The 12,075-nt window shown below is 40.4% G+C and overlaps 3 protein-coding genes and 2 pseudogenes across 9 annotated transcripts; 3 read left to right on the plus strand and 2 right to left on the minus strand.

Annotated features, from left to right (window-relative positions):
* The first annotated feature begins 268 nt into the window (after positions 1-268).
* LOC109133384 (F-box/kelch-repeat protein At2g44700 pseudogene) lies at positions 269-1,003 on the plus strand (annotated as a pseudogene).
* Positions 1,004-1,429: 426 nt separating this feature from the next.
* Positions 1,430-5,815, plus strand: LOC104793423 (uncharacterized). 6 transcript variants are annotated; one of them, XM_087455026.1, is made up of 12 exons: positions 1,430-1,888; positions 2,209-2,759; positions 2,844-2,933; positions 3,017-3,256; positions 3,564-3,785; positions 3,862-4,165; positions 4,268-4,581; positions 4,676-4,779; positions 4,877-4,980; positions 5,082-5,155; positions 5,230-5,321; positions 5,494-5,815. In XM_087455026.1, exons 1-11 carry the CDS (start codon positions 1,648-1,650, stop codon positions 5,317-5,319), a joined length of 2,334 nt encoding a protein of 777 aa, XP_087311152.1. In that variant the 5' UTR covers positions 1,430-1,647; the 3' UTR covers positions 5,320-5,321; positions 5,494-5,815. The 6 variants fall into 6 exon arrangements, with proteins under 6 accessions (XP_087311152.1, XP_087311159.1, XP_087311154.1 ...); XM_087455028.1 differs by having other exon boundaries at positions 1,442-1,888; positions 5,230-5,332; XM_087455027.1 differs by having other exon boundaries at positions 1,442-1,888; positions 5,230-5,325.
* A 205-nt stretch (positions 5,816-6,020) lies between these two features.
* LOC104793424 (uncharacterized) lies at positions 6,021-8,032 on the minus strand. Its single transcript, XM_010519775.3, has one exon. It carries the CDS (start codon positions 7,349-7,351, stop codon positions 6,167-6,169), a length of 1,185 nt encoding a protein of 394 aa, XP_010518077.1. The 5' UTR covers positions 7,352-8,032; the 3' UTR covers positions 6,021-6,166.
* Positions 8,033-8,384: 352 nt separating this feature from the next.
* Positions 8,385-9,979, plus strand: LOC104699447 (uncharacterized; annotated as a pseudogene). Its single transcript, XR_015560034.1, has 2 exons — positions 8,385-8,877; positions 8,946-9,979. The product of XR_015560034.1 is annotated as an uncharacterized LOC104699447 (transcript).
* Positions 9,980-10,358: 379 nt separating this feature from the next.
* On the minus strand, positions 10,359-11,714 carry LOC104793425 (cyclin-U4-1). Its single transcript, XM_010519776.3, has 2 exons — positions 11,207-11,714; positions 10,359-10,829 (listed from the first exon to the last, which is right to left on the minus strand). The coding sequence occupies exons 1-2, from the start codon at positions 11,545-11,547 to the stop codon at positions 10,568-10,570; spliced, it is 603 nt and encodes a 200-aa protein (XP_010518078.1). The 5' UTR covers positions 11,548-11,714; the 3' UTR covers positions 10,359-10,567.
* Between the last annotated feature and the right edge of the window lie 361 nt (positions 11,715-12,075).

The raw sequence follows: 12,075 nt of genomic DNA on the forward strand, positions 1-12,075 counted from the left end.
GTTACATTCTATAATTAGACATAATCTTTTGCCGCTCATTATATACTAAAGAAAGACTTAACATCTACTGCGTAAACGAACAAAATATTATAAACCGGATTTAACCGATTAAAATTGAATCGGAGAAAAAAAGAAACCGGTTTTTGTTTTGTTTTTGGCTATATAGCCGATATATAACCGAAACCAAAATTGAATTAAAAAATCTCTCAATTGCTGTGAAAGATTTCTTGAATTCTCTCCATTAATCTTCTCCTTCAAACTAAACTCGATGTCAAACCTCGCCGCTTCTAACGCCGACGAACGACCGCGAAAAACCAACCAACCACCGTCGTCTTCATTGTCATCGCCAATATCGCTTTTGTCACTGCCACTGGACATGGTTTTGAACGTCTTAGCCCGCGTACCAAAACGGTTTTACCCAATCCTCTGTTGCGTCTCCAAGAAGATGAGGAGTCTTGTTCTCTCGCCTGAGATTCACGAGACTCGATCTTTACTCGGAAAAAATTCTCTTTATATCTTCTTCTTGGACGAAATCTCTCGTCGTCCCTTATACGTCTACTGGTACACTCTCCGCAGGTTTATGCTCTATGTCCTATGTCCTCGTGAAGGTATGGCCTCGTACGATACTAGAGATGGTTCTTGTCAGAGATCTGAGATGCCTAAAGATAATTGGCGGCATTCAGGAACGTGCGTGATTGACAATGTGCTCTACCTTTACTTCTCTAGATTCGGGTTAATGTGGTATGACACTCAACTGATGATATGGAGGGTGGTTTATGGTTTTGATCTTGGCAAATCTCAATGCGTTGGAATAGCTGAATACTATGGGAAGTTGGCAATTCTATGGGAGAAACCAAGTCCTGTTAATCGTGAAAGCAAAGAGATTTGGTGTACAATGATTGGTTTGCATGTAGGGATTCATGGAGCTGCAGAACCCTCTCAACTTCTCGGGATTGTTCCTCATTGCTATATAATGCGTTGTTGTCTGTCCGTTTCGGCTTAGACATTGTTGATGGTGAACGTCTAGAGTATTACTTTCTCTTTGGTGTAGAATAATAGGAGCCAAGAAGGGGTTCATGTAATGTAACTGCAGAACCTTGTCAACTTACTTAGGCTATATTGATTGCAGTATTGCCTATCTCTTTCATGAAACTGATGAATTATAATATAGTTTCTTTACATGATTATGAGTGTGCTACTGCTTTTACTTCTTCATATCTCGCTTTATTCATTAATCTTGTTCTGTTTCACTTTCATCGTGCTCTGTTTGAAAAACTCGGTCAAACTATATTGAGTAAAAAGGCCCATTAACGCGTAGAATATTAATTTGGGCCAAAATCCCATATTTCGTACCGTTTTAGGTTTACAAACAACGAAATAAAAGCTTGAAAGCCACGTCTTTTTTTAATAAGGAATAATATATATATATATATATATATATATATTAATTTATTTTTAGTCCAACAAGCGCAGGCTATCATCTCTCCGTTAATTAGGGTTTCCTTCTCTCTATCTCGAGTTCAATACCATTGTTGATCCGCTGAGCTAGGGGTTGTTCGATCCCGACAATTGTGTGGCCTTGCTCTGTTCTTTGTTCTTCGAATTGGGTTAATCTGTCCTGTTTTGGTAAGAGAACATACGATAGCGATGCCACCGAAGGTTGTGAAGAGAGGAGGCGCCGCGAGAAGAGGCGGGAGGCTAACGAGATCGGCGGTCAAGGCTCAGAGTACACCGATGGAATCTGCCCATGAAGAATCTGTTAATATCGGTGAGCTATCTGGCTCCGATGCTGTGGAAGCGAAGGAGGTAGATAAAACTTTGGAGGAAGAGAATCCAATTGATGATTCTGTAGCTGCAGCTAATCCGAATGATGTTGTTCCGTCCAAAAGTAAGTTTTTTTTGAAAATTTTGATTCGTTTTATATTGGGATTATCTAGTTTACTCGTAGTATCGTTTCATTGTTTTTGATGGATCTAAGTCTAGCTTTGACGAAAGTTTGTGACTTTTTAGACTACCTACATATCTGACCATAGAGATTAACAGAATAAGAATAATTGTATCTGACTATGGAATGTTTGGATTTAATATGGATGATAATTGTTCTAGATTCTGTGGAAGATAGACGTTATCTTCTGGGGTTGTTAACTCTGAACAAACTTTAGGGTACCTCGAAATAGTATTAGATGTTTTACTCGCTTTTGCTCGCAGAGGAGATAAAGGATTCTGTGGATGATTTCGGAAAAGATGAAAGATTGGATTTAGATGACAATGAACCAGAGTATGAGGCTGAAGAATATGGGGGGGAGGAGTTTGAAGAGAGAGAATTGGGACAGGATGATATTGAGTTGGTTAACGAGGAGGAAGAAGAAGTGCACGAGGAGATTGAGGTCGAGGAGGAAGCTGGTGAGTTTGAGGACGAGATTGGAGATGGTCCGGAGGAGCTTGAGAGTGAGCATGATGATGAGCATGCCGATGAAGATGTCAAACATGGAGGAGACACTGTCGATGTGGAAAAAGAAGAGCATCATGATGTTCTCCATGATAGACGTAAGCGTAAGGAGTTCGAAATATTTGTTGGAAATTTGGACAGAGGTGCTACCGAGGACGACTTGAAGAAAGTGTTTGGTCATGTTGGCGAGGTGACTGATATTAGGATTTTGAAGAATCCTCAGACAAAGAAGAGCAAGGGTTCTGCTTTCTTGCGTTTTGCAACTGTGGAACAGGCAAAACGAGCTGTTAAAGAGCTTAAAAGCCCAATGGTAAATTGTCTACACTTTAGTATTTGATGGAGAGTTTGTGTAGCTTTACATTCTATATCATGATCTTGGTCATTGGGACTGCAGATCAATGGTAAAAAGTGTGGTGTAACTGCAAGCCAGGATAATGACACCCTCTTCATTGGTAACATATGCAAGACATGGACCCTAGAAGCTGTAAGTGTCCGTAGATATGCCAATTAAACCCAACTCCACAGTACGTGGATATCCTGACCATCAGGTATTTGTTGTTGTTCCAGTTGAGGGAGAAGCTGAAACACTATGGAGTTGAGAATGTGGATGATATAACGTTGGTAGAGGACAGCAACAATGTCAACATGAATCGAGGGTATGCCTTCTTGGAATTCTCTTCTCGCTCAGATGCCACGGATGCTCACAAACGTCTCCTCAAGAAAGATGTGCTGTTTGGAGTTGAGAAGCCTGCAAAGGTCTCTTTTGCTGATTCTTTCTTAGACCCAGAAGATGAGATAATGGCGCAGGTACTCACTTTGCAGGATCATTTATTTCTTGCAACTTTCATCCTACCATGTCTTCTGTAGAGCGATGGAGGAGTTTAAAGGGGGAGGTGTGGTTGCCACCTTTTCTCTTTGCAGGATAGTAGGTTTTATTTTACCGTTTCTGGATGGTTACTTAGAATAATGTCAAAACCAATAATGAAAACAGACTCAGAATACATTTTCCTTCTGGCTCTAACGACATGCTAGATTCTGGATTATTGATTGTTGATGAATCTATTATATCTATCTGCTCATAGTACTTAATTCCACTTATTTACTGGTGTTACAGGTTAAGACTATCTTCATTGATGGTCTGTCACCTTCATGGAATGAAGAACGTGTTAGAGACCTTCTGAAAAGATATGGTAAACTAGAAAAGATTGAGCTTGCTCGCAATATGCCATCAGCAAGGAGGAAAGACTTTGGCTTTGTAACTTTTGATACTCATGATGCTGCTATGAGCTGTGCCAAATTCATCAACAACTCAGAGCTAGGCGAAGGGGAGGACAAGGTATTCATATTTTAATTCCTTATCCATATCTACGCAAGTATTATTTTTGCTTTCTAATTCTCTTTTATATTTCTAGGCAAAAGTGAGAGCACGCTTATCTAGACCACTTCAGAAAGCAGGTAAAAGCAGGCAGTCCAGTCGCTCAGACCAGCGGTCTAGGCATGGGACTGGACGGTCTGGAAGGAGTTCATTTGCTCGTCTTCCACCCCGTAGCCTTCCTTCCTCTCGGAGTGCTAGAGGCGTTGGATCTCGGGCCCCATCTTCTAGTGCAAAGAGAGCGGCTGGATCAAGGGGAAGACGTCCACGCCCACCTCTACCTCCACCTGCAAGAGTCAGGCCTTTGCCACCACCTGCTAGGTCATATGATAGAAGACCTCCAGGTACCACTGGACTTGCTGTTTTTCCATGTTTAGTTATCCTTTTTTACTTGAACTTTTTTTGTGTTGATTTATCTGATCATATCTTCCATATTGTGTTTTCAGTTCCTCTGTATCCAAAGGCTAGCTTGAAGAGGGACTATGGTCGGCGTGATGATCTTCCTCCTCCAAGAAGCAGACCAGCTGTGAGCTATAGTTCAAGGCTTTCTCCTGAGAGACATCTGTCTTACAGAGATGATTATGCGCCTCGTAGCTCTGGTTATTCAGATCTTCCTAGAAGTTCGTCTCGCTCTGAAATGAGGAGGCCGTACGTGGATGACCCTTACAGTTCAAGATTTGAAAGACCTCCCAGTTACAGTGAAGGAAGACCTCGCGCTTATGAACCTCTTCCTGGATCAAAGCGTCCATATGCTGCATTGGTCTGGTTTCTTGCTCTCTCCGACCATTTTGTTCTCTTAATTTTATATCTTTAGACTATATGATTGGTTACTTTAACGAGTGTTCATTATTCAGGATGACGTTCCTCCTCGTTATGCGGACGTCGATGTTCGTCATTCAAGAGCCCGTCTGGACTATGATGTTGGCCCTTCTCAATATGCGGAATCCTATGGGGACCGGTATGTTCTCTTTTTATGGATATATTCTGTTATCTCTGTGGTAACAATTCTCTTTGTGCCAAATGTTTTATTGTTCTTACTTCCATGTTTGGTGTAGGATTCCTAGATCTAGTCTAGGGTATGGAAGCAGCCGAAATTCTATGTCAAGTCATGAATCGCGTGGCCCATACAGCAGTCGTCAGGGAATGGATTATGGAGGAGGTTTGATTCAGAGCTTTCTGTTGTGACTAACATAGAGCAATACTTTATTGAGATGCAAACACTAACATGGCTATAATTCCATAATGTTACTTTTTCTTTAGGTTCTTATAGTGGCAGCGATGTAGGAGGAATGTGCTCCTCTAGTAGCTATGGTGGTGACCTACCCAGAAGAGATGTAAGTGGCTTCACAATGTTCTTTTATTTTTATTTTGGAAAGTGAAGTTGTGTAACAAATTACTGGATTTGCAGGGAGGAGGTAGCTCGTATTCTTCAATTTACTCAAGCCGTGGCTTGGGTGGTAGTAGTTACTCTGGTGGTGGTCCAGGATCATACTACTGAATGTGAGTGAGTGGTAATTTTGGTTCTTTCCATTTTATTAGTTGTGCATTGTTTTGGTCTTCTTTGTGGGATATATGGTTGGTTAGAAGAAGACAGTGCATGAATCACATCTTGAAAAGTCTGAGCCGGAACTATGGATCAAAATGTGTGCTAAAGTTTGTAAATGAAACACAGATTTCACATTACCGAGGCTGCTACAAAAGGAGGTTGTACCATGCAAAGTTGTGCAGAAAAGAAGCTACCAGCTGCGAAAGGAGGATTAAAGCCAGCTTCTGTGAGACTGTTGGAATATAAGATGTGCTTGCATCTTCAACCGCACTTGCATCTTTTTTTTTTCGGATGGGATGATAAGCTCGAGTTTTAGAGAGATGGTTCATAGTTGCTGGACTTGTGATGTATCTATCTCTTAGTTTTTCATTCCTCTCTCTCTCTCTCGAATAATGGACGAAATTGTATTAATTGATCCATAAGTTTTATGAAGATTTCTTCAAGAAAACAATAATATTCTCAGCCAAGTTTTAAGGTCTTCTCAGCTTATTGCATTATTCTTTATTTAGATATGATGCTTGCTCTGTGTTTAGCTCTCTATTGAAGAGAAGACGACAATGAGAGGTTATTTACTCCATTGACGTGACTTTCGAAGCTTTAATATCAAGATTTGTATCCTCTGTATATTAATGTCGGAAACGAACAATAAACGATACTGAGGAACTCCCAATTTTATACACTTAATAACATACATAATTTAAGCAGCAGGATACATTACTTGTGTTAGAAAGATGCAATGAGCTAATAAAAGCTCTTTCGATAACACATAATTTTATGGCGCCCTTTTAGAAGTCTACTATCAATCAAGAGAGTCAGCAGCAGCCATTCTTCGAGCTTTCCTCTTCATCTTCTCCTCCGTATTCTCTGCAATGGTCTTAGCAAAGGATTCCACAATTCGTTGCTGCGATTCCAATATCATCTTCGTCCTCTTCATCTCTGTGTCCATCCTCATCGCTTCTATCTCTCTAGTCATCTCCATTCTCGTCTGCTCTGTTCTCAACATCGTATCTCCAAGCAGCTTAATCGCACTCGCTATCTCCACCATTGGATCATTACCATTACCATCATCCTCCTCCGTCTTCATCATCATCATCATCTCTCTCCCTCTCTTCCCTCCTCCTCCTTCAGGAATTCTACCAACCCTAGCACTGTAACTAGATCCTCCTCCTGCTCCTACTCCTAAACCACGACCAGGTCTCGGATTTGAACTCGGACTCGCCGTGTATTTCTGATCAATCTTACCGGGAAATCTCGGACCTGGCTGTGCTAGACTCACTCCAGTCGGTATCCGAATTCGAATTCCGCCGCTACTAGTACCAGATCCAGCCGTACCATTCCTATTAAAGAACCCCGGCGTCGTCCTTGCCACTGATCCTCCTCCTCCTCCTCCTCCTCCGCCGTTTTTAAACTGATACCGAGCTGTGTAATTCCCGTCGTCGTGATCCTCGTCGTCACCACTTTCGTTACCTTGTTTGATCTCTGGTCTATTCTCCATAGCTTCCATCCGCTTAAAATGAACCCAAGACGATATAAACCTCGCCACCGGCACAGATCTAGCTCTCTGGATCTCAGTTCGGTACCTTTTACGAAGCTTCTCCATCTTGTGACGGCACTGAACCGCGGTTTTCTTCGGCGTCACGTCCGGGCAACTAGTACCAACCGCGTCTGCGACTTCTTCCCAGTGATTCGCCTTGAGGTTTCCACGGTTCAGAGCGTACCATTTGTCTCTGTATCCGTCAATTAGCGCGACCGTCTCTTCGAGCGACCAGCACGGCGGAGGTAACCGCCTAGAGTTCTTAGACGCGGCGGAGGGGATCGAGGCGCTCTTCAGATCTGTGACGGAAACCGGTTCCGCTGAGGCATCGTCTTGAGCGGGAGATGATAATGATGGCGGGACGAGAGCTGACGGTGGAGACGACTGGATCCGAACCGGTGATGGATCCGGAATTGGATCGTGGTTCATCGGAGAATCCGGATCGGACATGGAACGGTATAGATGAAAAAAAATTCAAAATCTGAGGAAAGAAAAAATCAGATCTCGTTAAGGAAGGAGAAAAAGGCTGTGATGCGGAAGGATGGCTATTCGCGGCGGCGATATCACGTAATATCGAGAAGAGATAAGGGAGAGAGGAAAAAGAGAGAGAGTGGAGGAGATGCGTATGATAAAAGTTGGTGGCGGAGGATAAGGTTAGATAGAAGCGTACATTAGCAGAAGAGTTGGTAATAATTAAGGAAGAAAGCCTTAAGCGGTGGTGGCGGAGGCGGGTGGTGGGGGCACACCGTCGTGGACGACACGTGGGATAATAATGATATTTGTATCGGTGGAAAATAAAAAAGAGAAAAAGCGGCTGGTTTCGGGGACGAAGCCACCGTGGTCATGGTCATCATGGTTAAGGGGAGGCTAACGTGAGCCGTGTTTCACGGAGCCGGTAGGTGGCGTAGGGTAGACTTGCGAACCCGCTCTTTTGCCGTTTTTGTAACTGCTTTGCTTAATTATGTTTTTTTGGCCTCTTCTTCCCCACTTTTTGGACTCTTCTCTCTCTTGCTGCTCTCTGGCGTTTCTACTCTTTTTTTTTAGTAAAGTCTTTTTGTTAATAATAATATCATGAGATTAATGATTTGTTGATATTAACACAATTTGATAGATGGGCTTAAAACTTGAATTGGGCTATTATTATGCAACAAGGAATCTTACAAGTGGTAGATAACACAACAAGTGTCTCAACTCTCAAGTTAGGTTTCGCAACTTGAGACATCTATCTCTTTTGTCATATCGTTTGTTTGTGTGTGTTCTTATGTTGATAATATATTTTGACAAGGCTTCTATGTGAAAATGTCCTTGTCGTATAAATTTGACTTTTCGATTAATAAAATCAAGATTGTGTATGACGTTGGGAGTTTGACATGTTTTGTTTCTGTCTGACTGACTAAACATAGTTGAAAATCATATCTTGGACATCTGTTTTTAATGTTTCAAATCAAAGTCTTTGCAAAAGAGGTTTGACTTAGCGGAAAGAGAAATTTTTAATGCCTCAAATCTCTTGCAAAGAGGTTTTTGACTTAGCAGAAAGAGAGAGAGAGATATGATGGAGAAGAATCCGTTAATGGAGGCTGCTCGAAAAGGAGATGTCGAGTATTTACTCCGATCAACGGAATCCGATCCTACTATTCTCGAAAGTTATTGTTGTAAACGGCGAAGAAACGCCGTTACACGTTGCCTCCATGTACGGACACTTTATAGTTTCGTCAGGGAAGTCCTGAAACTAAGAGAGAGTGAGAGGAAGAGTTCGTGTTCTTGATGAGTGAGTGTCTGCAAATCCGGAGTCTCTTGAAGAAATCACTGCCCCTGGAGAGACCGTGCTTCATCTTGCGGTTAAGTACTATCAGTTTGATGGATTCGTTGTTTTGTTGGAACGTCTTAAGGAATTTGATAAGCTTTGTGTGTTGAATAAGCAAGACAATGGAAGGAACACAGTTTTACACTTAGCTGTTCAAAAACGACAGTACGAGGTATCAATCTTCTCTAATTTAAGTTGGTTTCGAATTTAGTTTTTGATTTTGTGGATTACAATTTGCAGGTGATTGACTTGTTGCTTGGCTCTAATAACACAATCCCACGAAATGTTATTGAAATGAACTCTTTAAACTCCAATGGCTTCACACCTCTTGATGTGTTACTTCACTTTGGAGGTGAACCAGAAGACGTGGAGATTCATCAGATCCTCATTAAATCAGGAGCTGTAAGATCAAGAGATCTCGACACAAGACAATCTACAACAACGACAGAAAATGAAACAACACCGTCAGAAGAATCCCTGCCTGATGACTCACAAGCAATGGCTAGATTACTTCAAGTACAAGAAAGACAGAGTCTCACCTAAGGACGTTCGCAATGTTATCGCGATTCTGATAGCCACAGCGACTTATCAAGCCGTTCTAAGTCCACCTGGAGGTGTCTGGCAAGAAGATTACTGCATTGATGGATTCTGTCAAGTAACTGATCTGAAAGGAAACATAACAAAACCGGTTTACTACGCTGGAACAACGATAATGGGATCAAAGAGCTGGGTCTCTTACGGCATTTTCATCTTCTTAAACTCGATCGGATTATTCACTTCTATTGAACTAATCTCTTTGCTCACAAAAGGTCTCCCTTTCTACCTTGAGCTGCAAGTTTCATTGACTGCTGTTGCCTTGACCTATGGATTCGCAGTGGCTGCAGTTTCTCCAAACCTCGGATTAGGCTTGTTCTTCATGGTGCTATCTGTGGTATTACCTATCGCTGTAGCGAGAATCCCAAGACTAATCCGAAAACATGCCAAGAAAATCAGAATCTATCCTCTAAGAAGTAGTACCACGACCACCTCATAAAATCCCAAGTTACAGTCTCATATTCCAGTTCCCCTCTCTTTTTTTTTTACTTTCTACATAGTTAATACTATCTTGATTGGTTTGTGTTCTTGAGTAGTACATTTAAAGAAACCTGAGTCAAAAAGTAAGTTTTTTTTGTTTTGTTCTGTCAGTTAGCATTATTTGTAAAAGCTCTCACAAGTCACAGTCTCTTTTAGCCTATTTCAAGATCGGCTACTTGAATGTAATTTCTTTATCGTTACACTCTGTCGTCTCTGCTCTGCACATGTTCTTTTGTTCCCTTTATAGAACCAGAAACAACAAATCTTATTCACCAATCCCAATTATTGTACCTTGTATAACTTATTATTATTAACCCATGTTTCTGATCTGACATGGGTAAAATTTGAATATCAGACAAAACAAAACATAAACAATCATAACAAATAACAATAACATATTACATATATATAAATCTCAGTTATGTATATATAAGTTTAGAGGGGTCACTAGTGACATTTAAATTCTTTAGCCAAGCCAGTCTGTAAAGATGAATTATCTCATCTGTCCACATCTATATTACTAAATATATATTTAGAGAGAGAGATAGAGATAGAGATAGAGTGACAGAGAAAGAGATAGACAAGAACTTACTGGTTTGATTTTGAATTTTCTTATTTATTCTTAATCAGAGATTGATTAAGACAAGATAAGAGTCCCTGCCGACTAATCTCTACATCATCTACACAAATTCATTATAAAAAAAAGGGCGAAAATGATTAAAATGTTTTGGAAAAGAGACAAAAAAAAAAAGATTTTTTTGGTTTTTTTGGAATTTTGTTGTGGAAACTCAGACAGCGAGTTGCTGTTTCTGATGAGAAGCTTCATCGTCATTGATGAAGGTAATGACAGATCTTGATGGTGGGACAACAACGAGAGAGAGAGGTTGAAGAAGAGTCATTTCCTTTTGAAGATAAGTGAAGTAAGCGTGGAATGTGTTTGGCGTCACGTTTAACTCAAACCCTAACCCGAATAAGAAGTCCAGCTCTAGAAAATTCATCTCTTTCGTGCTTATTCCTCCCACTTTCGCGTAATACGCATTGTTGTAGTACCTGTTTCAAATTACCATATTCAGTGTTTAGTGAGTGAATCAGTGTCAACTCAACAAAAAACTTTACAAAAATTGAATCTTTATTTCACTGGACGGACGAAACAGAGAAGCCATAAAACAGGGGAAGTGATTGATTGATTGATTGATTTATCAGTATGATGTCTGAACCAAATAAATACTCAATCCTCTCACAGTTGAAACTAAACCTGTGGTTGAGATAAACAGACTCAGATCATAAATTAAAAATTAAATGAAATTATAGTTTTCTTGAGATTCAAACAAAACTTCAGAAACAGAGCAGTTATGAAACAGGGGATTTGATTGTGATAGTGAATTCTGAGTTCAATTCTTGATTTCAACAGGTTAAAATTGACTTACAGATCATCGAGGAATTTAGCAGCGACCATGACACTAGTGATGAGGAGACGATGAACGTTAAAGGAATTGATGGGAAGTGAAGGTTGTCTGTGAGTGAAACGGTCGAGATAAACGTAAGCCACGACGAAGCAAGACGGACTACAATTCGCGTATTTGAAGATCCTCTCAAGATAGCTCTGGATCGTTATGGTCGGTCTACTCAGTCCGTGGAACACCGATACCCTCTGTGACTGAGTCGTGACTCGTCTGGTCAGATCGTTCGACTCAGCAACTCGCTCTAGCAATGAAGATAAGAATGCTATTAGCTTCGACATTACACTTGGATTTTCAAGTTCCGCCATTTTTTTTTGTGTGTACGAGAAAGAGAGAGAGAGAGAAAGAGAACTTGTTTGTGTGATGAGATGGAGAAGAGTCTTCTCTTCGCTCTGCTCTGTTGTTAATGGCGTGTGTTCGTTATATTGGGTAGTTATTATGAATTTTTTTTTAATTATTTTAGTAAATTAGTGTTAAGTATTTTAAGTTTTTTTTTTCTTTCTAGTTTTATTAAATCGGTAGGTGTTTTTAATCCAATTTAATTTTAGAAATGTGTCGCTTTTCGAAATTTTCAGTTGTGTTATTCATTCATTAGTCATTTACTCAATTGTGCTATCACCGTCGGCGGTGGAACCCCAAAAAACCAAAAGAAAATAAAAATGAAACAATAAATAACTCATTAGTATATGGAACAGAAAAGGAAAAGTGGGGTTTTTATAAAAGAAGTTGGGTTAATGATTTATTGAATTTGAAAACTTAAGTTCTAACAAGAGGGAAACATTATTAATACATCAAACAAGATATATCAAATCGAAGGAGATAAACGTACATATCCT

This window comes from Camelina sativa, chromosome 6, assembly GCF_030686135.1.
Source record: "Camelina sativa cultivar CO46 ecotype springtype chromosome 6, ASM3068613v1".
NCBI lineage: Eukaryota > Viridiplantae > Streptophyta > Magnoliopsida > Brassicales > Brassicaceae > Camelina > Camelina sativa.

Excerpts from the sequence above, each read along its gene's own strand:
- LOC104793423 (XM_087455026.1), top strand. The coding sequence starts at position 1,648 with ATGCCACCGAAGGTTGTGAAGAGAGGAGGCGCCGCGAGAAGAGGCGGG. Across the intron at positions 2,760-2,843 it reads AAGAGCTTAAAAGCCCAATG|ATCAATGGTAAAAAGTGTGG; the intron begins GTAAATTGTCTA and ends TTGGGACTGCAG. Across the intron at positions 4,582-4,675 it reads AGCGTCCATATGCTGCATTG|GATGACGTTCCTCCTCGTTA; the intron begins GTCTGGTTTCTT and ends TTCATTATTCAG.
- LOC104793425 (XM_010519776.3), bottom strand. The coding sequence starts at position 11,547 with ATGGCGGAACTTGAAAATCCAAGTGTAATGTCGAAGCTAATAGCATTC. Across the intron at positions 10,830-11,206 it reads GCTAAATTCCTCGATGATCT|GTACTACAACAATGCGTATT; the intron begins GTAAGTCAATTT and ends AATTTGAAACAG.
- LOC104793424 (XM_010519775.3), bottom strand. The coding sequence starts at position 7,351 with ATGTCCGATCCGGATTCTCCGATGAACCACGATCCAATTCCGGATCCA.